We start from the raw sequence: 24,728 nt of genomic DNA, 5'->3' as shown, positions 1-24,728 counted from the left end.
AACCCATATTTAAACCCGGCAAATTTTCACAGCACACAGTTTTTCTTCTCTGGTGCAGGTTTTTCGAAAGTTTCTTCCCGCGTGATGCAGCTGAAGTGTGGAAATATTCCAGGATAACTTCGTGACAACTAATGTCTCCAATTCCTTTCAGAGTATAAAGAGGCCTCACTCCAGGCGACTCTTCATTACCCTCAGGTGCAGAAAAACAGAAAAAAACAGCACGCACAGTTTCATTCCTGATAAACGCGAAGTCCCCAGAAGCTAGAAAATCGTTTATTTTGTGTTGTGTTAAATTAAGGTGGAAATACCTATAAGATAAAATTCAGAATTAAATTAGGCTAGAAGCGCACCAAAAGGCGCGAACTGTACAGGTGAGTAAATTTTCGAAACGCATATAAATAGAAGCCAACAGCAACGAAAGGGTTATCGATAATCGTTTGCTTCAAATTATTATTTACACTGATTCATACTGGCTTAGATTGATTTACATAAATTGTTCCAAATGATAACCTCTAATACTGTCACTATTTCTGTCTATATCTCGAAAACGAAGACGAATCAACCCATGATATACTTTTTGCTCAAAATGACCTCCCAAACATGTTTGCAAAGTTTGTTGGTTCAGATCTTGAACACCCTGTATAACTTACGGTCTGAAGCTGGAAGGGTTGCTATGTAATTATAAGGGTACATACAATAGTTTAGGCTGGTTTGTTCGGGTGAGCAATACGCAGGAAGGTTGAGGAAAACAAGGGCGAGCAATACGTGAAAACTAGCGAAAAACAAGGTGACTAAGGCTTGAGATTAACAAGATTGTCTCCTCTCACTCTCTCTGGCCAGAGACAGTCTATGTTTAGTCGTAACGTAGTCGTTCACAAGTGGTTACGCCACAGGCAACTATTTTGTTTCTAACGGACAATAGTGTCCTTTTTCGCGTTGCCTGCGACACTCGGTCACTAAGACTCGAGAGGTCATAAATCCTGGAGTCTCCAAGAGTTCAAGGGACAAGCGGGCCTCGATATTTTCGTGACTGGGCCCACTTTACGCGAGAAAGTCCCGACTTCGCGGAGACTCCACAGGATTCCCAAACATTTCTTTGGTCGTGGTGCATCCCTTCCCTAAAATAGCGCGTTTAGGACGTAACGGGAAGGGGGTGTCAATGCATCGGAGAAAAACTGATTGGTGGAGAATCGTTTTGGAAATCACCAATCAGGGTGATTCGGCGGGGAACACAGCTTTCGTGGAGACGTACCACGAAAGCTTGCACCAGTTCGAATAGAAGTCTCAACAAGAGACGAGTTGAAGTCTCATCAAGAGACACCCTGTCGAATTCTCATCAATGAGAATAGGTGTAACCAGTCCGGCGTAGCCGTATTAATAAACCGAGAAACCCAAGGTGAATCGACGTCAATTTTGTTGAAATCCTTTCCCACGTCAAGTTGCCGTCGGGAGAAGCTTTGCAACTAAACAGTCTAAGTAGCTGCCATAAATCCTAAAAAAAAAGCAAAACAGCACCGAGCTAATTCCCTTCGACGATCCTTAAAAATACGTTGTTTCTACCACAACTACAGACGATCGAAACAATTTTCTAATTGAAAATACCGGTACTAAAACAGATTTGAAGTTTTTCGATTTTTCTTGCCTGAAAGTAGGTTAAACGTTACGCAAGCAAAGCGACATAACTGACTCGCAACCTTAATAATATCGACCAAGTTTCCGATATTCATTTATGGCTTTCATACAGCGAACAACATTTGTAAATGGTAGGTCTGAATGGAATTTCATTATAGTCATCTACGAGACTCGCTATTCCGCACACGAAACATGCTTATGCATCGTCCGCTTTCGAGTTCGCAAGAAAACTCCAGTACGAGGCGCCCGCTTCGCACGCTATATTCTCAATATCTGCTTCATTTTCTTCTGTACGCGAGCGAGCTTGGAAATTTTCAATTTTAGGAAGTAAAGTGTTGTTGCCAACGCGATCGTTGACAATACCGTTTCCGTTACCAGCTCTGTGTACCTAAGTCTATCGCTTTCAGAGGAAGTGGAAAAAATTCTACCTCCTAAATAAGAGGAAGGCAGGTGTGGTAGACGTTTACCGCAATTATTATCGTTCCCTTTCGCAACAGTAACATTCGCCGGGTATTCCGTGCCGATTATCGCGAGAATCCGCGAATTCTTCGAATCATTAAAAGTAAAGTGCAGGCATTTTCTTTTAATTACAACGATTCGAGTTAAAGAGATAAGGTTACACTTTTAAGTTCTGCCGCGGTGCAAAGAGAGAAACGGTGGGCAAATAAAAAATATTGTCACGGGTTGAAGGTTAAGTAAATCTTTCTGTAGATTTTTCGTTACGTTTTGTTCAATTAAATTATTGATAAAAGAAATTTAACGTATTTGTGTAAAAATCTCTTTTCCCTTAACTTTTTCAAAATAACGGCAAAGATTGTAAATCTTTGGAAAGTGGACAAATTTTGCCTCTTAAATAAGTAGAAGATAGGTGACATTTAACATTTAATACAATTATTATCGTTCTCTCTCGCAAGTATCTTTCCCTTTAATATTTTCAAAATAACGACAAAGATTTTGGGTATCTCAGAAAGATATGTAGTGTAATGTGGTTTATTATAATATATTAGAATTAAAAAGTTAAGGTAACAGGACTACACACATATGATTACGACTCTTAACGACACGCTCGACTTCCAACTCAACGCTGTCCTTTTTTCCGCAGGGAAAACTATCGCTGGCCCTCGACTTCCCCTTCGCCACACCCTCATAAAACCATCGGCCGATCGCCCGATGGACCTGGTTTGTGTCCATCGTCGTTTCCCCTTTCACTGTCTTCTTCCTGTTCTTAAAACCACACGCCAAGTTATAACTATTATTCTTAAAAACTACAGTCGCTTAAAACTACGATAGATATTATTAGGTGTACAAATTAACTCGGTGCCTTTTTTCAGAAAGCCTTCACGACTATATCAACTCAAAACAGCCACAATTCTTCAGAGACAGAATTCGTCAGTTACTCGATAAATGGAAGAAGGTCATCCAAAATAATGGAGACTCTTTTGTAACATTACACTTGCAAGAAATGCGAGATTTCGGCGGCGAAGTGGTGGCCTGGACTTTGTCACCCAGGAAGAGAAAGCGCGCAGGTACTTGAGGATGCCAGAAACTAAGCCCTTTCCCCGGAAAGTCGAACGAGGGAGTTCCAACGGTTTTTCGGGGCAGCGCAGGATAGGACGCGGAGAGGACACTCTTGATATAGCCGTCGAGCGAGACGGACACCCGAATACCTTAGCAGCCGCTTATAATTATAATATAATACATTTCTGGTTAATAGCCTATCGTGTGTTACATTTATTCAAGTTGTGCTAACACACTTGTGTTCGATCTTTTGTAAATAAGTATTGAAATTTGTGAGAAAAGGCACCGAATTAATTTGTACACCTAATATAATAACAGAACATCATAATTTTGCGCACTTTTATTTTATTCTGTAGAAGACTTGCAAAGAAAGTACGCTTATCATTTATAGCTGTTCTATAATTCTAAAAAGCTTCTCTCATCTGAAGAAAGGAAGCAATAAGTTGCAGCATCTGTTAGGCTTTAATGCACAGTACAAAATACCCAGGCTAACATAAACGCGGCCGAGGAAAAGGGCCTGATTTGACTAGTCGAGGGAGCGGAGGACTAAAGGAATCAGGGAAGAATGAGGGAGCGTGTGATAAGAATGTCTTCTTCCATCGGGACAGAAAAGAACAACTAGTGTTTGCCGCCTTTTTGGGCATTTAAAGTACCCAGGCTTGCGCCTATACCTCCATTCAGCAATAATATCTACCCTCTATCCAAACCACCGCCGCTGGAACTTGCCCGTCGATTTCTTCTCTCGCGTTTCGATTTCTAGGCGCTAGTACCTAATGGTAATACTAACGTCTGTACGAAATTTTGCAGAAAGGAACAGCAAAGGTGCCGTGTACACGTCTTCCTTTACTGCATTAAGGAACTGATCGTCAGGTGGAGTCTCGGTTTCCTCAACGCGGGAAAAGTTGTGAGCGGGATTTGGATAACCTTCGTTAGTGATACAGTGCCGCGATCTGTGTTGCCCCTGTTTAACTTGCCAAATTGTGACTGCATTTTTGGAACTTGTTCTTCTTGTGTACTTCACATGTGCGGGGGTTGTGCAGTGCCCGGAGCAGTTGGATGCCTTATCACCCCCTCGTTACTCGAAAACTTAGTGATAGAGATGCTTGATAATTAGATTATTATATTCATGAGCCATGCAGGATGAAACTTTCAAAAACTTGTTAACATGATGTTCTACTAGATGTTTCCTCGAACGACGTACAATGCCTTCTGTGTTTGTATAGAATGTCTATGCGACATTTACTATTTACTAGGATCAAGAAAGCGCAAAGACAAAACTTGATCAACAATACTTTATTATACCAATTAAGGAAATGTTGAAACTCTCAAGGTTGATTTTCTCAAAAAGAAAATTTGAATCTATATATACACATGTTTCATAATGGGAAACAAAGAACGTGACTCGAAGACCTACCGTCGAGAGTTTCACGATTCGTGATCGGGCCTATGGGGGATTCTTAATTCAACTCCATACCCATTTGCAAGTTGAATACAAAATAGACACAAAGAGTGGAAAATCAACGCAATATTTTTGCTTTCATAGCGTGAGACGAGAGGATGAAAAAGCAGATGTTTTATAGTTTGCGAGCAAGACCTCTCGTGCCGAGCGCGAGGAAAATAGAAGAAAAACGTGTTCGCTGTGGCACGAATGCATTTGTATCGGTGTCGACGGTAGTGCCGCCCATTCAACCCTTCCAGCTATTCACGCGAACCGAAACTAAACAACCGTGAAGTAATTTGGCCAAACTGAATCGTTTGACGTGATAAAGCCCAATTAATTCCCGGCAATTGCTGCAAGCATGAGGCGTATCGTCGTAATACCGGATCGAAACGCGTTCAAGAACCAGATACATGGATTAGAAGTGGAATAAAAGAACGAGGGCCGAGGGAGTCGATAGAAGGGAGAACTTGCGTTCTAGACGATTCCTCGTGTATAATATCCCTGTACAATGCACGCTGCTTGTTCGGAACAACAACACGTAGATGGGATTACGACGAACGTGATTCCTTCGTTTATTTTAGAGACAACGAGTTCGGATATTCTTCCCTCGGAGTGGAATTCGAACTGTTAAGTCGTTCGAAAAGTTCTGTTAAATTTCGTCGTTTAAATTCAAAGAATCATAATTCCGCTAAAAGTTGACATGATTATTTAAGATAAGATGCATCACACTTTCGTCGACGTTTCGCTAATTTATTTATGCCATTTGCAAAAAGACTACGAGGTCTGGAATCAAGAAAGTCTACGAAGGCCTGTTCCACAGAAATGCTTTCTTCTTGATGAAATGGTTAAAATGTTTGAACATATGATAATCTGTTGACGAGAGACCCGGAGAATAGGGTGAATATTTTAGAGTCTCATATCCCGGGTTGTTTAACTTTTGCACTGTAATTAATGATACGTGCGGTCGGGCGTTGTCACGCAAAAGAATTGGACCATTTATGTTGACTACTGCTGGACGGATAGCTTTCGATGCATTTCTATAATCGTTTCTCCATTTTTCAAACAATTATGCTGAATAATTCCGTCAATAGACCACCGGACAGACAGTATTTTCTTTTTCGAATGTGGTTTAGGTTTTAGAAACTGTCTACGTGATTCGTTAAGATCCAACCTCGATTATCATAAAATATCCATTCGAATTTTTCTGTATACAGAATTAATGCTCTTGGAATACGTTGGCAAAAATGTATCGAACATTATGAAAATTATTTTAAATAAAAGTGTTTAATTCTAACGGAGTAATGCTATAATCATTATTAAAAACACTAGCTCCAATAAGTGCCCCAATGTTGACTACTTTTTTGCCACAAAATCTCGTTTTTGGAGCAATTGTTCAACATAAGTACTTGTTGATACAATTGAAAAATATACGGTAAGGTAGTATTTTCAAAATTATTTCAATAAGCAAACCTAAAAAATTCAATAACCTCTTCAGGGACACCGAAACATACACCACTGGCCAAAAGTTTGGAATCATCGAGCATTGCAATTTACACAAAAATTTCCAGAAAAAAGTCAGCGACTTTGAGACTTTTTTATCGTTCGAATCAATTGATATGAGATAAATTGAAAAGTGTAGAATTGAGGTAAACTTCAAATCTATAAAAAATTAGCAGCAGATTTAATATTGATGAAAAGTGGGAGGTGATTCCAAACTTTTGGCCGGTAGTGTATGTGTACCTTTAAATTTTCCGAAAATTCCAATATTTGCCATAGAGAAAATACGAAAAACACAATCTCCCAAAATCTCCTCAGGAAAGCAGTTTAATTGCTATCGATTTAACACGAATATAAATGTAACTACACAAAAAATTAGGTCAATTTTTGCTAACTTTAAAAAAAATCATCCCTGAAGAGGTTAATCTCAAGAAAGTAAACGAAATCTTTCCCTTTTAACAGCATTACCTCCCCATTTTTAAAAATTAAAAAAAAAAACCTTCTATCACGGTATTATACACACGCAGAAATTTAAATAAAAAATAAAAAAAAATTTCATTTTTTTAAAGCAGACAAGGTCGCGTGTCCCTTTAAAACCGCGGAAACATTCAGGATGACCTAATACTAAACGCTAACAGCCATGGACCCTTAGTATCTCCATGAACACAACGTTCCACGGAACCTTTTCCGCCGTTCGAATTTCGGGCGTCATTTTCCTTTTGCATCCGTACACGTAATATGTAGATATGGACCATGAAAATGTTACTACTCCACTCTCCTTGACTACTTGTAGCTTCATCTTCACCTTTCGATTCTCACGGTTCTCGGCTGCTAGATTACAAGGTGCCCGTTCCTGTTGCCAGTACTGCAGCAGCAACCGTTGCTGCTTCACTCGTAATATACGTGAGAGAGCTCGCTGAAAACGAACGAAGGTTCAAGCAGAAATTCTATCGTATATCCAACAACCAGAAGCGGAGGAGTGAGAAAGCGACTCCTAGCAAATATTTTGCGTCGATAAGTGGAAGTGGAACTGTATCCGATGCAACTGACGCTTCACTTTCCCGAGGTGCCCTCGACAGTAACGGTGATAAATCTCCGTTCTCAAATGCGACTTCGCCGTGTGCGTTATGTACTAGTTCGTTGTCGAGCCACTACCCATCAAATTACCAGCCAATACAAATACCTTGACGTCTCAATTTTTGTGAAACGTCCTTGGAGGTTTATAAATACGATTCCTTTTTCTTTTTTCGTTTGTTTGTTTCAGAGAAAGATTCTGTCTTTGACAAATTACTGAGTGATTGTTTTTCGTCGTTAGAATTACGATATATTTTGGTATGATATGGTATTGGTCGTTGTTTTTCGTTAATTGCAGGTCCTTTGGAAGAACGAAAGCTTCATGCGTTGAAGGATACTTGTGAACATGGATCGACTATAAAGTTTTGCATAAGAAATTACAAGTAGATTTAGAGTTCTGGAATTAATATGTATATGTAGTCTACCTTTAATTTAAAATTTTACTTTTAATTTCAAACTGTGAATATTGTAACATGCTTTCTGCATTTTTAGCGGTGTACGAAGTATACTTTTACCGAAATGGAGAAAGAAAAGCGTAAGATGGAATATAGCACAAATCATTCCGCTTCGAGTATTAAAATTTATTAAAAAATTTAGAAAAATTTAAGAAAAAAGAAGAAAATAAATCGCGAAACTATCAAAAGGAGGACACAATAAGAACGATTAGTGAACGCTGGTCACTCGAAGACTGAAGAACTGCATAACAGATGTCGGCTTAAAGATTGTGCATATAATCATTGTTTATTTGTTCAATATACAAATGATAGTGTTAGAAAGGCAATAGATGTGTTTTAACCCTTTGCGCTCCAAGCATTTCTCCATAAGATTAATAGTGAAACTTCTAAAAATCCAAAGTTTTGTTTTGAAAAATAAAAACAAAAGGATTTTTAACGCTGATAAATTTACTTATTTCTATTTCTTATTTTAATTTGCATTATTTTGATAATACAAAAGGTCCGGAATTTTGCATATTAAAGTTCTCCATGTCGCCATAACAGCGCCATTGGAGTGCAAAGGGTAAATACAGCTTTATTTCAGAAATATCAATGGCTAGAGTAAGAAAACCGCCAAACGGCGACCGCATCGACGTGACAATCACGAGCTTGTCCAAATTGGACGTTTCAGCGTGCTCGTGTATAAAAAAAAAATCGATATTCTTTTGGAAGTTTTTCACACTTTATAACCCGGAGAATATGTCTGTCGAACGATTTTTCGAAATTGTGTAAATTGTCGGAGCTATGACTGTTTGAACGACTCAAGACCATGCTCGACGCAGAGGTGCAAAGAGTCGAGTAATGTTTATGACATATTGCGTCCTTTGTTGCCCCGTTCCCTTTTCCAGAGTCTTTCCTGTAGAAAAGTCGAGTAGTTTTTGAGAGATATGCTTGCAGTCGGTTAGTTTGCTTTCGGACCTTTTACAGGCTACTTGTAAGCGTCACAACAGAAAATGGAAACGCGGTTTTCTCAAAAACAAGTTCTTCAACACCCTTCCATGGTTTCCTTGTTATATTCCATACTCGAAACATCTGTCGCGATCGTACCCACAAAAAATCTGGTCAATATTTTCAAAACTTCGATACTTTTGACACCTAAAAGTTACGAAAACCACGGTGAAAAAGGTATTTTTGGAATTTAATAGATTGTCATTTTGTAGAAATTTTTTCCATCTTATTTGGGGCAATAACGACACTTTTAAGGATTAGAAAAACACTTGGCTTAATTTTTTCTGGCAAGCAGGAAAGCTACCAGGCTTTGGGACAAGTTAGCAAGGATGTTCTGAACGTTGTAAACATTTCAAGTATTTATTACTAATTTCACGCAGCCAAAGGGTGACTAAAGGTGTATACAAAGCACCAATACTGTAACTTGTTTGTCGTCCAGGAAAAAAATCATGAAATCTGCTGAAAAATCAGCCGTCTAAACCCGGACACACCCAGAAAGGGGTATTCCCATTTAGAGGAGTCGAAAAATCGATTATTTTTTTATTTGAAAATGCTTTGCTAAAATTCTTTGCGAAATGACAAAGTGATGCACCACTAAAAATGCTAAGTGTAGTAAAACTTTAAATGCATTTTGCAAACTGGCTGCCACGATTTCTCAATAATGAACCAACTAATCTCTCCCGAATTTCAAACACATTCGTACTAGACTTATGTCAATGTCTGCGATACTTTTTTTATCGCCTAACGAAGTTAAAACTATCACGATAAAAACGATATTTCTGCTTTGCACGGCTGCCATTTTGTCAGAATACATTTTTCACGCGACAATAACAATACTCGTATAGACTAAGATTATCTCCGATTTTTCTGTTTCAAATAACTGCAACAACGTGAATCGTGGCAGCCATTCAGAATGGCACACTTGCGGGAAATGTGTAATAACTTAAACAATAATTACTATAATTACATAAAAATTGCACTGTGTTCTCCTGAAACATGACCAAACATGTAAAAAGAAATTCAAGTCCCTTGGTTCACAATTATCTAATAATTCTTCATCCTAAATATCGTCTAAAAATAACGTCTCCAAATGGAAATACCCCCTTGAAGCGTCAAACTGGAACCTGTTCCAATAGTTTCCATAGGATATACACTTTTACAGAATAATTGCCCACAATTATTGCCTTTATGGTAATAGCAACTCGCCCCGGAGGAATCCCGTTTGATGATTTTCTAATCGCCCTATCGCCGACGTAAATTTAATAAGCATGATCCAATTTTGAACCGTGCATTGAAGACAGAGGAGTCGGATGCGTAGCTATGCAAATTCAACGGCATCGCGATCGTATTCACCGATACGACGACGCAGAACGCTTCATCCTACTTACAAACACCTTCTCGATTCTCCACTCGCCCTAATAATTGTTTCATCTGATAATGGCCCTTGCATCAACGTAAAGGCTTGAGGGTTGCATCTCAAGGTTCCATTCCACGCCCCCGGCGAAGTATTCGTACCCGGCTCAAGCAATTAGCGTTATCATGGTATTAATATCAGCGGCCTGACTTGCTGGAATGAGCAAATTGTATGGAATATATAAAGCTTTCCTCTTCCCACGTTTACCCCGTTGCCCTTCACTTAGTCCGCTCGATTTGCGCGCGAAAAGAAAGAACAATTTGGTATATTAGGTTAAATAACATTTTTCGTGTTACGCAGGGTGCGGCATAAATCGGTCGCCACGATATTTCAGCTGTAGTGTGAAAGTGTAATACATTGGTATTAACTCTTTGCGGTCGAACACCGGGATAGGCGTTTTTACCTTCTAAACGCTCTGTGGACGCCCTTTGCCTGCAGAAACGGGGAAAGAATAATAATAATACGCACACAGCATGAACAAACTCATTTGAATAAAATTTGTACGTTTTTTAGGCAATAATTGACTGAGTGCGCGCTACCAAAAAATAATTCCGACCAGTACGACTAACTCAGGACAGAGTGACCCATCGGTGGATCATTGATATTTCTGTATCTGACGTGACCCATCGACAAAAATGATTGGCAAAAAAGATTGAGTAAATGGTGTGATCTAACGGTGCGTTACCACCTTTTCAGATTACATACTGAAAAATTAAGTATTAACGATGTAGCATCTGGATATTTTAGCGGCTAACAATAACCAGTTTTAACCCTTTGCACTCGAGTGGAGACTGAAAAGCGACATAATTGTTTCCCATTTGGTAAAAAGTTGATTTTACAAGACAACAGGTCTATAAACCTCTTATAAATGTCTAATCAGCGAAATGATTTGAAAGAACCAATCTGTAATGAACTGTTGCAAAGTTTAATGAACTCTTGTATAACATAAAGATACGTTAAATATAGAAATAAATCTGATTTGCAATTTATAGCTAAAAGATCTTCGAGTGCAAGGGGTTAAGTTGAAAGGCAGCGCATGGGGTAAAGTGCGACCGGAGAGGACAGCGAAGGCCGTAGCGCAGGCCCTCCGGAAGAACCCATGCGGTTGGCGGGCCCAGGCCACGTTTTGGGTCCGCTCGGGGCCCGCTCGAGGAGAGGGGGTGCGTGATGGAGGGGATGGGCCTCGAGAGTGGGAAGTGTATGCGAGGTGGGGATATGCTTCCTCTTAAAAAGGGAAGCATTTTCCCGGAACGAGGATTGATGATTGGATGAGAGACGCGAGAACAGATCTGAGTTGTTTTAGTTGTTTAGTCGTTAGTCGTATTATAGTTTCGCCCGTATTAGTTTCAGTCATAAATTGTCTTTTATATATTTTATATGAATAAACCATATCATCTTTTATTTTACTACAATGACAATACACGCTTCGGTCATAGGAAACCCTAGCAATAGTGAGCGTTTTATAAATTTCGCTGTCGTTCTGAACGTGTTAGGTGAAAAGTGCATTGGAGTAAAAGAAATCTTTATGTCATGTTCTTCCATCCTTATTCATCCTTTGAAACTATTTAAAATACGTTTAAAAATCTCTTCGTGTCACCGTAGCTAGGGAAGATAATTAGGTGGCCTGTTTTATATGGTCCACCTTGTATAATACAGCCCCGGCTGTATTCATGGTCGGATAATACAAGGCCAATGTTATTTTCTAGATGTTCAATCCCCTCCGCTCTGATGAATTCTCTTGTAAATAAAGATTCGATTGGTTTCGAACTATAGAGAAACGTGAAAGCATTAGCTAAACTTTGCAAATTTAATGGCTTTCGCAGGGACAAAGAATTTCAATGTGTCGAGGATGTAAAAATAACGAGCTAAACGTTTAATAGCTCCTACGAGTTATAAAGATGTCAAAGCGTCGAAATTATAAAAATATAGAAATCTTGATTACACGGAATATAGGAGCCCATTATACGAACAGAAGTTCAGATTAATTTTTATCGAAATGTCATTTTTCATCAAATGAAATATTTTATTCCGTGAGCAAGGTTTTCAGATAACGATGATTTAAAAGAATATTTTTTACAGAAATGTTACACACGTAAAGAATCTTTGCTAACGACATCTATTGTACTTATCCTACTTATCCTATTTCATTTCTTTTTAATTTATTTTTCTATTGTTCCATGTAAAACTATATTCTGAAATTTTTAGCTCGACAAATATGCACAGATAACATGTAATTGCAAGTTTTCAAAGACTTCTATTTCTTAAAAAACTCGAGCTTTCAATTTTGAGAACACATGGCTCCTGAATTCCCACGTGAAAACACTTATTTGAATGAATTTAAAGCGACTCAAACCCATCATTACCCATTTCCATAGCTACGTAACCTCGTTTACTCCGAATTGATTGATAATTGGTAACCCACCGGCTGTAGTTGAACCTTAATGAACCTACTAAGAGGAAGAAGGATCGCGAATAATTCATTCAATCTTCGATCCAGGAATATTGACATTTAGATTCACCAGGCTCGTTGTACCTTTGTTAAATTAGAAATAATCTGTTATCAATGGAATCTTTAACACTAAAGAATGACCTGTCGGGTTAAAATAACCCATTAGCAATTTTCCAAAAGTTCGCTGTTCGAAAAGTTTCCACTGTTCGCGCCCTTTGCTGCATTATCACCTTAATTTCATCCTTCGCGCGCTTTTACCTTAATTTAATGAAACAAATTTTCAAATGACATTGCTGAAAGAAGAGATTTTGCAATCGTGATTTAATATCTACCCTCTGCCAGCTACGTTACTTATCAAAATCTTTATTTGAAGTAAGTTTAACACTAGAATTACCGGTCGGGTCAAAAATGACCTATTAGCAATTTTCCCAAATAAAAAGAAAAAAAAAACCAATGACCGATACTGGTAAGTATTATCGTTTATTATTTTCCTACTTTATCTCCTTTCTTTTCTATTTGCATCGATATGAATCTAATTTTTCTTTTTAAATTGGCCGGTTATTCTAATGTTAACCCTTTGCAATCGAGTGGCGACTGAGAAGCAACATCGAACGATCGTCACTTGGTAAATAATTAACGAAGACAGAGTAGCAGATCTATAGATCTCCATAAATTTGTTCACCATAGTGAAACAGAGAATGCACGGAATATTTAAATAAAATAATATAGTGTACTATCGGGTCCTCCATACCCAAATAGGAAACCTCGAAGGGAGAATAGAGAGGGATTGATTGGAGTAGCGCGCAAAGCCTCGGGTTGCTAAGCCGAAGGTCCCGGGTTCGATTCCCGTTTGAGTCCCTCAATATTTTTCCCTAGGTTCCTACAATAGTTCATTTCTACGTTAGTTTGAAAAAATTTCGAAGAAGATCCGACTTACAACCTTTCTTACAGGAAAATCACCTCCGAGTGCAAAGTGGTTAATCAAAGTACAAGTATTCCTTTGTCAGTTACATTATCATCCTTAATTTCCTCTAAATTATTCATATCGTTAAACAAAAATATTACTATATATACTTCCTTTGAACGTTCGCCATATTTACGAATCAATTTTTAAGGAGAAAATCTAACGTAATGCATAACAATGAGCCCTTTTGGTTAGAAATCGTTCGAGTCAGCCTCGACGCATAGTTTTAGGTCTCAGAGGGATTCTTCGAATGCTCGGTGCGTCGCAACCATCGGCATTATGAATAATTAATACGGGGATATGTTTGCGCGGGCAATCACAGGGCAGCTCATGCACACAAGTTCTCCAGGCTCTTCTGGAGCCGCCTCCTGCTCCTCCACTTCAGCTATTGACTTCGAGACGTGGGATTTGCCCCGCATTCTCCGGGGTTAACCTCCTTACTCCGAATAACCACGCGTTAGAGCCAGGAGCAGACACGCGCTGAAAATCGGGGGTCTAGATGCTTCGAGATCCTGGGGTAATTGCTGATTCTTAAGAGGCTCGATCATTTAGCAGGAAGTACAGTTGAATGGATCATTTACACAAGAGATCATTGCAAATTTGTTAAAAAAAAGAAGAAAGAGATTTGTGCTTCCTTGTGATTTCTATTATTTTAGTGCATGTGAAACGTAGTTTTCTTTTAATTAAAATTTAATTAAAATGTATTTAATTTCAAATAATTTTCACACGGTTCTATACACTTTTCCCAACGATTAAGTATTGTAGTTTCACTACTTCAAATTTATCAAAATTAGTAGTTGTTGCTTTGCAAATTCTTTCAGCGCTACTTTTAGTGTCTTAATTTCAGAATAATTCATTCATTAAAAAATTGTGCAAAATTTCATATTCTTTACCGTGGAAAGTTTTCAATCATTTTTCTTAAAACCTTATCATCGACCACCTCATCTAGCCTTCCTCAATAAAAGATCACCAGCCTTGAATTTTGCATACCAACGTTGAAGTGTCCTAACATTTACAAAATCTTGCTCAAATGCTAAATTTATATTTTCAACAGTTTTTACTGCAGTTTTTCATGTAAAAAAATTACGCACATATCCTTATTATTTATCACGTCAGATAATAGTATCCAAGCAATTGTATTACGAATCTTTTTACTGTTCAACACACGTGTACTGCAGCAAATTTCTTCTTCTTGACTATTGTGTACAAAAATTTATGGTAACAACTCGTCTATTATTTATCACGTCAGATAATAGTATCCAAGCAATTGTATTACGAATCTTTTTACTGTTCAATAGACGTGTACTGCAGCAAATTTCTTCTACTTGACTATTGTGTACAAAAATTTATGATCGGACAAAATTTATGGTAACAACTCGTCAATTTCAGCGGTTGAAAAAACAACATTTCATTTGCACCAGCGTAATAAATGAAATGTGGCTGAATAAAAAAAGTAGGTTTACCAAATTGTACAAAATTTTCTTGTACTATTATTTTCTGTTTCCGTTTAAAGACAGAACGTACAAATTGTTTCGATTTTTACTTTCAATTACCCTTTACAACATTATTTAGTATATTGCTGGAACTATGTAAGTTTGAAGCGCACAATTACAATTATGGAAAAATGTGGAAAATCTGGAAATGTGGCGAAGAACATTTTCCTTAAATTTAAAATAGAATAATACTACAAAGGTGAGCAAAATTGTTCTTGTTAACAGGCACGTAGCGATTAAAATTTTTTTTTACCACGTTGTTTGCTTTTAAGTTTCTTTTTAAATTTTTTCGTTATTCAAGTAAAGTAATGTACATACATTTTGCACGACGCCTAACAACTAGATTTCAGTTGAACGTTTAACTAGAATCAAGGGAGGTGCCAGGAGGAAGTTCGATTTTGCTGTTTGCTTTTACGAATTTTCTTTTCTCTCGTATGTTTGAACAATCTACTTTGATATTGTAATTTCAGTTCCCCAGAAATTTTCAATATTTCAACCCATCGTATTTCAATTTTTCATACATTTTTGAAAAATGGTAAAAACAACAGGTGGTAACATATTCATTTCATTTCTTTTTGCAAAAGATGCCAAGATTATTCTTGGATTTCGTAGAATTCAGTGAAATCTAATAGCCCATTACTATTGTGCAAAAAATTTTAATAAGATTACGTGAAAATTCAGCGAAACATAAATTTCCCCTGTAACCATATATTTGAACTTAAAATTGTGTGATATTATTCCCGTATCTACGAAAATGCTTGCCTTCACGTAAAGGATTAATATCTCTATAATATTCGAAAAATATTCTACCCCATATAAATACACAGTATGTAAACTTATTAGATTGCAAGGTGATAAAACGAAACTAGGTTGGAAAATCACATTTTATACAAGAGGAGGTAAAATAAATGGAAGAGAAAATAATACGTAGCGTCAGAACAAATTTCAAGAATCTAGGGTAAGTATCAAATTTAAGAGAAAGAAAAACTGCAGTATTAAAGAAGAATACCGGGATCTGACTCGGCAAATTTTAGTGATAAAACGCATTTTAGACTGAGCATCCCTTTTCCAAATTTGAATTATCCTTAATCCGTCCATTTCGACGAATTCCAATATTCAAACTTTCTTCCTTTGTACAAAAAAATTCTTCCATCTTATTCACCCTTCGAAACCTTTGTACTCGAGAGGCGACTAATAAGCGACGTTATATTTACCATTAGAGGCAACTCTAAGCATGATATTTTCCAAGACGCAGGTCTATGGATTTCCGTGAATCTCAGCAGTGACATAGTTTGAAAGAACCAACTTCTAATAAAAATATTAGTTTCAAAAAATTACGTTAATTTTTGCTACTTCCTTATAGAAAAAAAGGGCCTTCGAGTGCAAAGGGTTGAATTACGCATGCAAATTTTCTCGCACCGCCACATAGCTGGAAAAGATAATTAGATGAACTGTTTCACGTGAACTACCCTATGTAACACGAAAAAGTGTTATTTAACCCTCATCCGTCCCTCGTGTCAATTTGACACACTTTTCCGGTAAAAAATTCTATTATTCGGCTATTTGTAGAGGAACATTTTTTCTTTATTTTCTGTATTTAACCAAAGAATTTACAAAATTAATTATTTATCTTCTCGTTTAATTGATTTTTTACCATTGCGTCAAATTGACACCGAGGGACCTATTAACCCTAGCATTCCTAAGGGGTGGGGTTCCTCGAACCCACAAGTTGGAAAACCTTAAATTAGGACTATTTCCCTTGCGTTAAAAATTCTCAAAAAATTATTTATTGCCGTGTCCATATTTAAGTTCAATATTCAGAAGTCCCCGTTGCTATATGTAAAAAATGCTTTCGTTAATAATTCAAAAACGAAGCTTCAAACTGGATTTTGGAAAAGGAAAAGGTTGTTCAGAGTCACCTCAGCTACCCCCCATTTCCGGGTGTTCGAGGAGTTACGGGACACCCTGTATAACTATTCGTGCATAACATCAGACGAATCACGAGAAGAATCAAGTTCAGACTAGTTTCATGTTAGTATACACTCTATCATATAATATTATTTTTTTTAATAAATATTGTTCATAAAGCATCACATGTTCAAATATTACAAAACTTTTTACAAAAAACAATTTGTTTTTACGATAAATGAGTAAAAAGTAGTGTGGTTTCGAGGAACCTCCCCCGTTGGGACTACGCGTGACGGCTCGAGGCTTGGGAATGCTACGGTTAAGATGCGAAACTGAGGGACGGATGAGGGTTAATAAAAGAATTTACAAAATTAATTATTTATCTTCTCGTTTAATTGATTTTTTACCATTGCGTCAAACTGACACCGAGGGACCTATTAAGATGCGAAACTGAGGGTTAACATAAGGCTAGGTAACATTTTCTCTTCCCTTTTTCCAACAAGTTCCCTAACTTCGCTGTACAACGCGTTGTGTTACAAGTACAGCGCAGGACGCAACTTTACATTATTATCGACATACCGGCGCACACGAACGCTAACTGGTTATCGTTTATTTCTGCAATTAATTTACTCGTACTCGTTTGGTTAGCGGTTACGTTCCCCCGCTCCCGCATTCCTTCCTTCTTCCATTCCGTCTGCATTATGTTTCATCGGTCGTTGAATATGTAGCGGGCATTCGTGTGTTGCACGCCATGCTTCGACGTAATATTACGTATTAGGTGGAATGGCGCGCTTGAAAATCAAGTTCCAAGCCGGTTCGGCATTATATTTGCCGCGATGAAACCTTGCCTCAAGCTTTCCGCACTCTCACGACCTTTACAACCCTGCCTCATTTCTCAAGCCCTCCACCGACACACATACATACGAATAACCCTACTTGCCCCCGCACTTGGCACTCGATCCCGGGGTCGATAAAGTTGCGATCGCGAAAACTACATTACGGTGAGCTGCGCTCGCTCGACCTGCAAGTGGAATAGCAGAACGATATGCAACCATTTGGCAGACACGGCCGGCTTTTGCGAGATCAAACCGGTAATCTGAAGGGGCAGTCGCGACAGAACGTATGGAAGTTTTATCAATGAGCATGAACGGTCGAAACCGTCGCGAAACTTTCGATTGAGACACCGATCACGGACGTTCGTTTCCAGATTCTCCGCGTAACTTTTTAGAAAAAACATCTGCTCGATCGTTTTTATACAGATTTCGAGGTATGTGTCTTTTAACGCACAAGTGTCCAACCCGTGTGTGGCCTTGAGGAGCTAATAACGCGGCTCCACAAGATCGTAAACTTTTAACACTATTGTGCGATTTTTAACCCTTTCGCGACTAGCGCCGGTTATATCCGGCATCCACTAAATGCTTCACATTGGCCAGCGCCGGTTATACCCGGCATCCACTAAGCGCGTCGCCTCAGCAACTCAAAGTGAAGATTTATTTTAAAATACAGAACAAGGCCTCGACAACGTTTCCTTTATCCGATACACCCTCAAGTCCTCTGCTGTTCCAACGAAATCCTCTAAGATTTGAAAAAACGCGAGACACTCTTAATGCGTACGGTGTGCACTAATGGCACGACGACCCGTTCGTAAGTGGCGTACCGATGGCTAGTTCCGCCGTCGCGTAGGGTTAATGATATTTTTCATGGCTCGACTATGCTATTCTTGGATCATCATCCAACATTTAGTAGATTCTAGTAGAGTTCGGTAGATTTCAGCGGAATTCAATAGATCTCGGTATGCTTCAGTAAGTGTCCTAATACTTATAAGCAGGAGTGTGCGTATGATACGTCACAAAAAAATGCACAGTTTGAGTATTTAATGAATATTAACCCCAGTTTCTTGGGCAAACTGACAATGACGAGCTGGACTCGCCAGAAACTTTTGAGAGTTGAAGCTTTTTATATGAGAAGTATATGTAAATCATAGCGAGTCTTTTGCTTCGATACATTTGTTTACATACTTCTAGTAACAGTTTGAATGTAATTTGTATAAATCTATGCAGCCAGTATCGCGTAAAGTAAATGCACGACACGACATACTAATGAAGTACAATAACGGTTACTTTACTAGTGACATTCGTCTATAGTAAATGTTTTTTAGTATATATTATAGTAATTAGTAAATGCGGATAAATAAATATATAGACATTCGTCTATAGTAAATGTTTTTTAGTATATATTATAGTAATTAGTAAATGCGGATAAATATATATATACATTGTTTGAAATTGTTGCAAATACATTAGCATTATGTTGAAACACGTACTTTTTTCGTTAAAATGCTAGAACTGTAATATTTTCGTTAAACATTATTGAAGAATTTCGTGTAAATTATGAAACAAATATTATTTTTACTAATAACAAATTATTTGAGCAACAAAACCGTAAGTTTCTGTATCAATCCCGTCTCTTAAAACTAAGAAAATTAAATCATCTGCCTGAAAATAAATTGCAGTTCAAGGGGATAAGTGTGTACAGGTGCAAGCATCCACCGTATTATGTGAAACTGACAAAAATGTAGGTATTAAGAATGCAAACCAAAATAATTCGGGGAATAATTACACAAATAAAAACAAATTTTTGGAACAAATAAAAATTTGTTTAATTGCTTCGAAACAAGTACATTACATGTATTAACGCAATCGTTAAAAATTCTTGTTCAACTGTTGCACTTCAAATTTGTTACTTCCTCGTAGAAGTGAAACTTAATTCTTATTGCATTAGGCAAAGCTGAGAGTCAAATGACGGTTCTATTAAAGTGAAATTTATTTCGTGTTCAGTGAAATGAAACTCGTTGGTGAAGTAAATAAATACTTTAGCTCCATTTTAAATTCACTTGTAAATTGAATAAAAAACTATTAATACCAGTTGTTAATCCCAACTTTAACGTAGACCAAACTACACAATCTTCACTATTACAAAGTACTAATTAATATCTATTGTAGGATTAAAGCAGTGAATAGCGATTTTTTACACTTCCATTTAGATAATTAACATTTTCTTTACATTTCAATTCAGATTAATCGACAGGTTTTGGAAAAGAAATATATTAGTATCTTGTCATGAAAAATTAATCTTTACTATCATAAAATAATAATTAATGCCCGGCGTTAATGCCCGATTTTCCACGTTTCCACTAAGATAATTAACTTCTTTCTCATATTTCTATTCAGACAGATCTACATAATTTGAAAATAGGTATCTGATGTTAAATTAATTATTACCCTGGCATTGATAAGTTCCTTATTAGCTGAGTGACGAGAGAGAAAATTAAATCTGAATTCGAGAGAGCATGATTATTTGAACGACACGAAAAAAGAAAATTCCCTTAATACAAACATCATAAACTCCGACAAATTTTTAGGATAGCAACTTCAATTAGGCCTGGAGTCGTAAAAATATACAGGTCGGCAAGGTTGGGGTCCTTGTCGCGCCATCACTTCCGCAGGAAGTAATTTCGACTCTTTAATGAAATTTTAAAATTTCCAGCTGACTTCGGCTAATGTGGAAATTGTTTCACTTCGCAGCTTAAAATTACTTAATTTTCGCCAATTTTACCGGGATTGCAAAGGAAACGTGTAAATATCAATGTTTATATACTACTCGGGTAGGATCGAAACTTTCTATTAGCATCTGAATCAGAGCTCGGCGAAATGTTACTTCAAATAGTAAATATTAAATAGCCTTTTTTATTTCAAATCGTGCGTATAGCTATGAAAATAAAATAGCTTACTGGTTGCAATAACTTTTCAAAATAGTATTTAAAAGTATTTTATTTGAATTGAATTTTATTTATATTGGGCTCTCGCTTTGAAATATTTGATTTACTTTAATTTACTTTCAATTTATTCGTAATTAATCCTTTAATACTCACATTTTTCTCAATTTGATATGCCAAAAATGATCAGTTTTATTGTGCATGAAAATTTTCAGAAATGTACTTGAACTCATTTGCTATCATTCCCTTTCTCAACTTATTTTCATTGTTAAGAAATATTTGAAATACAAGATTAAGATATTTCATTTTATGTTTGAGGTTGCCAGAATAAAAGTACTTTATTTGACGAAATTTTGCTACCTATTAAACCGTGAAAGCAGTACCGTATGAATAAGATGGAAGAAAAAGCAAAAAATGAAGGAAGTTTCAGATCTGATTAAAAATTTTAGAGTCAAAGTTCATTTAAATGTGATATTATTATGCATACTTAAATGCACATCAATGTCTGCTACAACATATAGTAGAAAAATATAGAAAAGTGAGAAATATAGTAAAGAAAGAAAACAGAAAAAATGGCATTTATAAAAAACTTTTTTTTCCACCTTGTTCCCCCTTTGAAACCAATTAAATTACGTATAAAATATTTTTTGTAGCATCACAGCAGCCTGTTGCCTGTTTTACGTGGTCCACCCTGTTACGTTGCGCCAGAAAATAGTATTCTACCCTCCAGATCTTTCAACAGAAAATTACTCTAATTCTGTCTGAAATCTTTAATTCTGCGTGAAAACTGAGAATAAAAAAATTTCCACGTCTCTGAGTCTAAACATCTAATAGTTTCCTCTCGCTGACACTAACGCAAAATGGTACCGAGTTACGCATTCTAAATATTTCATCTTAACGAAATTTCCTCCAGCAAATTAGCCGCTGATAGAGAAAGTTAGGTTTTCGATGCATTCGAGATAAGACGCTTACAAGCTCGCCGTAAATAATATATCACCCTAAGTAACCAGCCCCTGATTATTTCACAAATTGCCGTATAGACGACCTTGCCTTCCGCCGAAAATTCGCGGTGACAGAAACGCGTCCAACAATCGATAGTGTCGTCGGATAGTTGGCCAATTATCATCTAAAAGCGGAAGATTCAGTTTACAGGAGCACAGCTGGGTAACCATGTAAATTCGCCTGGCGAAACATTAATTTCACGTGATTCGTTAGTAGCGAGTAAATATACTCGCAGCGGCCTTCCTTTCGCGACGACTTTAACTTCGGTAACTACTTCGTTGAGGTTAATCGAATTTATATCGATAGGCCACGGGTTACAATTACCGTACCAAGTTTCCCGAGCTATATGGAATAGGTGGGGCCACGGATAGAACGCGTTAATTTCATCGCGAGCATAGCTGCCGATTATTGAAAGCGCATAGCTGCCGATTATTGAAAGCGCAGCCCTTCGCAAGAGTACTTACAAAATGCCACTCGTTCTTACCATTTTCCTGCTTCCTCTCTTTCTTCTTCCTTTGTTTATTTCTTATCTTCTCCTTCTTCGTTTCTTTACTTTTTCTCGTCGAGTATTCCGTCAAGATACGCTTCGGCGTTTTTACATCCGAAGCGGCAAGATAATGTATTGATTCTATTCGGAACTATGCTCACAGTTATACGTGTACGATCACGGAAGAATTTCCACGCATTTTTATTGGCAAAACACGGCTGTACTTCCGAGCGCTGCTTCTATCTGGAAAACTATAACTCGTATCCTTGCGGTTGGCGCGAGGAAGAGCTCGGCTAAGAGGGTTAGGCGAATCGAATAGGGCGCCGTGCTAAGGGGAAACGTTCGACCGTCCTGGGATGCAGGGGCGAGGGAGGAGAAATAAAAAAAAAAAAAAGAAAAAAAAGGATGGAGACGGATAAAACTGTCGGCGTAGAATGGAGCGAGCGGGGACGAAGAGAGGGCAAGAACCACTTAACAAACTGCTGAACTCACACCCCGCGGGATTTTATTTCTACTTAAATGGAGTTGCTAAGATACGCATTGGATACGGATTCTTACCGGATCTTTGACCCGAAATATATTTGTACCGTTTGTTAGATTTTCTCTATCTTCACGTACGGATTTTCTTGCACGTCCTTCCTCTGTTCCTTTTTTTCTTTCTTTCCTACGTTCCTATAAAATTTCTGTTCAGAAACTGATGAAACTGCGCCGTTCAGGGTTGCAGCGTGCCAGATAACAGTATTGCGTGATTGGTTTTCCTCTTCCTTTTTCTGCGTTGCCTTAGCTTTTGTTTTCAACGAAATTCTCCCCGGGTGATCGAATGTTTGGTGAAAATTATGAATTTCTACGGACACGTGGTTGCAACTCTTCGAATAAATTAGACGGATTGTTTAAGGGAGTGTACAACCCCGAGGTGTACAAAAATCGGTACGGGAATACTCGATGAAAAGTTTCAATTTCTACGGAGGATGTAAATCAAATTTTTAAAGAGTAAAAATGTTGCAAGTCGGAGAAGTTATTCGTTAATTGCGAAACCTCTTCAGCTAGATTATAAAACTTTGGTTAGTACTAAAATTGGAACGTGTGAAAAACTGTGTCGCTCATAATGTAGCACAAGAGTTTTCAAAAACTGTAATTATTACAGAAACGGCAAATGGCTTTTTCCAAAAAAAAAATCATCTTTGAACGTTTATAAAAATTAAAATAATTGACATATCGGAAAGATCGTAAGCTAAATCGTAGGTAATGCATTTTTGTTTATAAATCAAGAAGAATCTACTGTTTCTGCCGTTCCAATCCTTGCCGGCGATGGCGGCCAGCAATCGATGTTCCAGCAGAAGGGTAAAGTAACATTTTTATTTTTTCAAAATTGGATAAAGCGTCTGAAAGTTACATTTACATCCTCTGAAAGAATTGAAGCTTCTCATTCGGTAATTACAGTAATTACCTACGAAAAAAATTCAGTGCCTCTTAATACAAGCTCCAAATATTCACAGAAAATATACCACGTTACATTAACGACGACTTGTTATTTCCACTGCGTTCCAATATCAAATTTCGACACCGGCAAAAAAATGAAAGAAAGAAAAATCTTACTTTTCCCCATTGAAAATCATTTCACGTTCCATGCACCGCTTAACACTTTACCGACCGGTAGCCTATTAACACTAAAACTACCGACCGGGTTAAAATGACCCATTAGCATCTTTCGAAAAAACGTGAATGTTCTATACTAATAAGTATTATCGCTTATAACTTTCCGAATTTATATTCTACATGTGTGCTTCCATTTGTATCGATATGAATCGAATTTTCCAATCACGGTTTACTTACATAAAAATTCACTTTTGGAAAGTCGCTAATGGGTCATTTTGACCCGGTCGGTAGTTTTAGCGTTAATCGGCTTTTTGCCGCCAACGCTTACCGACCGGTAGCCTATTAATCGTTTTTTTTTTTGCCGCCGACGCTTTTCGACCGACAGCCTATTAATCGGTGCAAGTTTGATTTAACATTTCTATAGGTACAAGAGAAAGCGCATATATTCCCGCGCGATAGCCTCGAGTCTAAACAGAGCCGGTGTCAGCGATGTATTTGTGACCGACTGAGCGGTAGTTCAACCGCTACCGGTCGGTAAAGTGTTCAGATAGTAAAGAAAACGAAAAACACAAAAATATTCTTTCGTTCAACAACACACGGACGTAATTTCTTGAAAACGGTCTAGAAACAGAACACAGCATTGGGATAATTGCAAAGCGGTCGCAACGGCGCGTGAACATAGGGATACTCGAGGACGCGTCGTCTCACCTTGTACGGGCCAAGATTTTCCACGATGCAGGTCAAAATGGCTTCGCGACTCACCGAGACCGTCAGGTTGTTCAGCGGTTTGCCAAACCTGGGTAAATCTGCAACAGGAAAGGTCCTCATCTTAAGTATCCCGTCACGGTGAACGTTTTACATAACCGTGGTATACACGCTTACTTACTTACTGCTACTTATACTTATAACCCACCTAGGAGCGCGCTAAAGTTTGCAAAGTACTCGAGAAACTCGCCGGTGAATGGGGCGAGTTAACGTAAGCGGGTCAAGCGGGGACTAAGTCAGCCTCTTTATATTTCTCGACAAAATCCTTATC

The 24,728-nt window shown here is 37.8% G+C and overlaps 1 protein-coding gene across 1 annotated transcript in view; it reads right to left on the bottom strand.

Moving 5' to 3' along the window:
- LOC108573620 (neurotrimin-like) overlaps positions 1-24,520 on the bottom strand; it is a 134,373-nt gene extending 109,853 nt beyond the window's left edge. Inside the window, exon 1 of the mRNA XM_017936084.1 lies at positions 24,401-24,520. Within this exon, the coding sequence (XP_017791573.1) occupies positions 24,401-24,520 (120 nt within the window). The remainder of the gene's footprint in view (positions 1-24,400) is intronic.
- Between the last annotated feature and the right edge of the window lie 208 nt (positions 24,521-24,728).

This window comes from Habropoda laboriosa, unplaced genomic scaffold (genome assembly GCF_001263275.1).
Source record: "Habropoda laboriosa isolate 0110345459 unplaced genomic scaffold, ASM126327v1 scaffold128, whole genome shotgun sequence".
NCBI classification, from domain to species: Eukaryota; Metazoa; Arthropoda; class Insecta; order Hymenoptera; family Apidae; genus Habropoda; species Habropoda laboriosa.
This window is presented reverse-complemented; position numbering and strand designations above follow the sequence as displayed.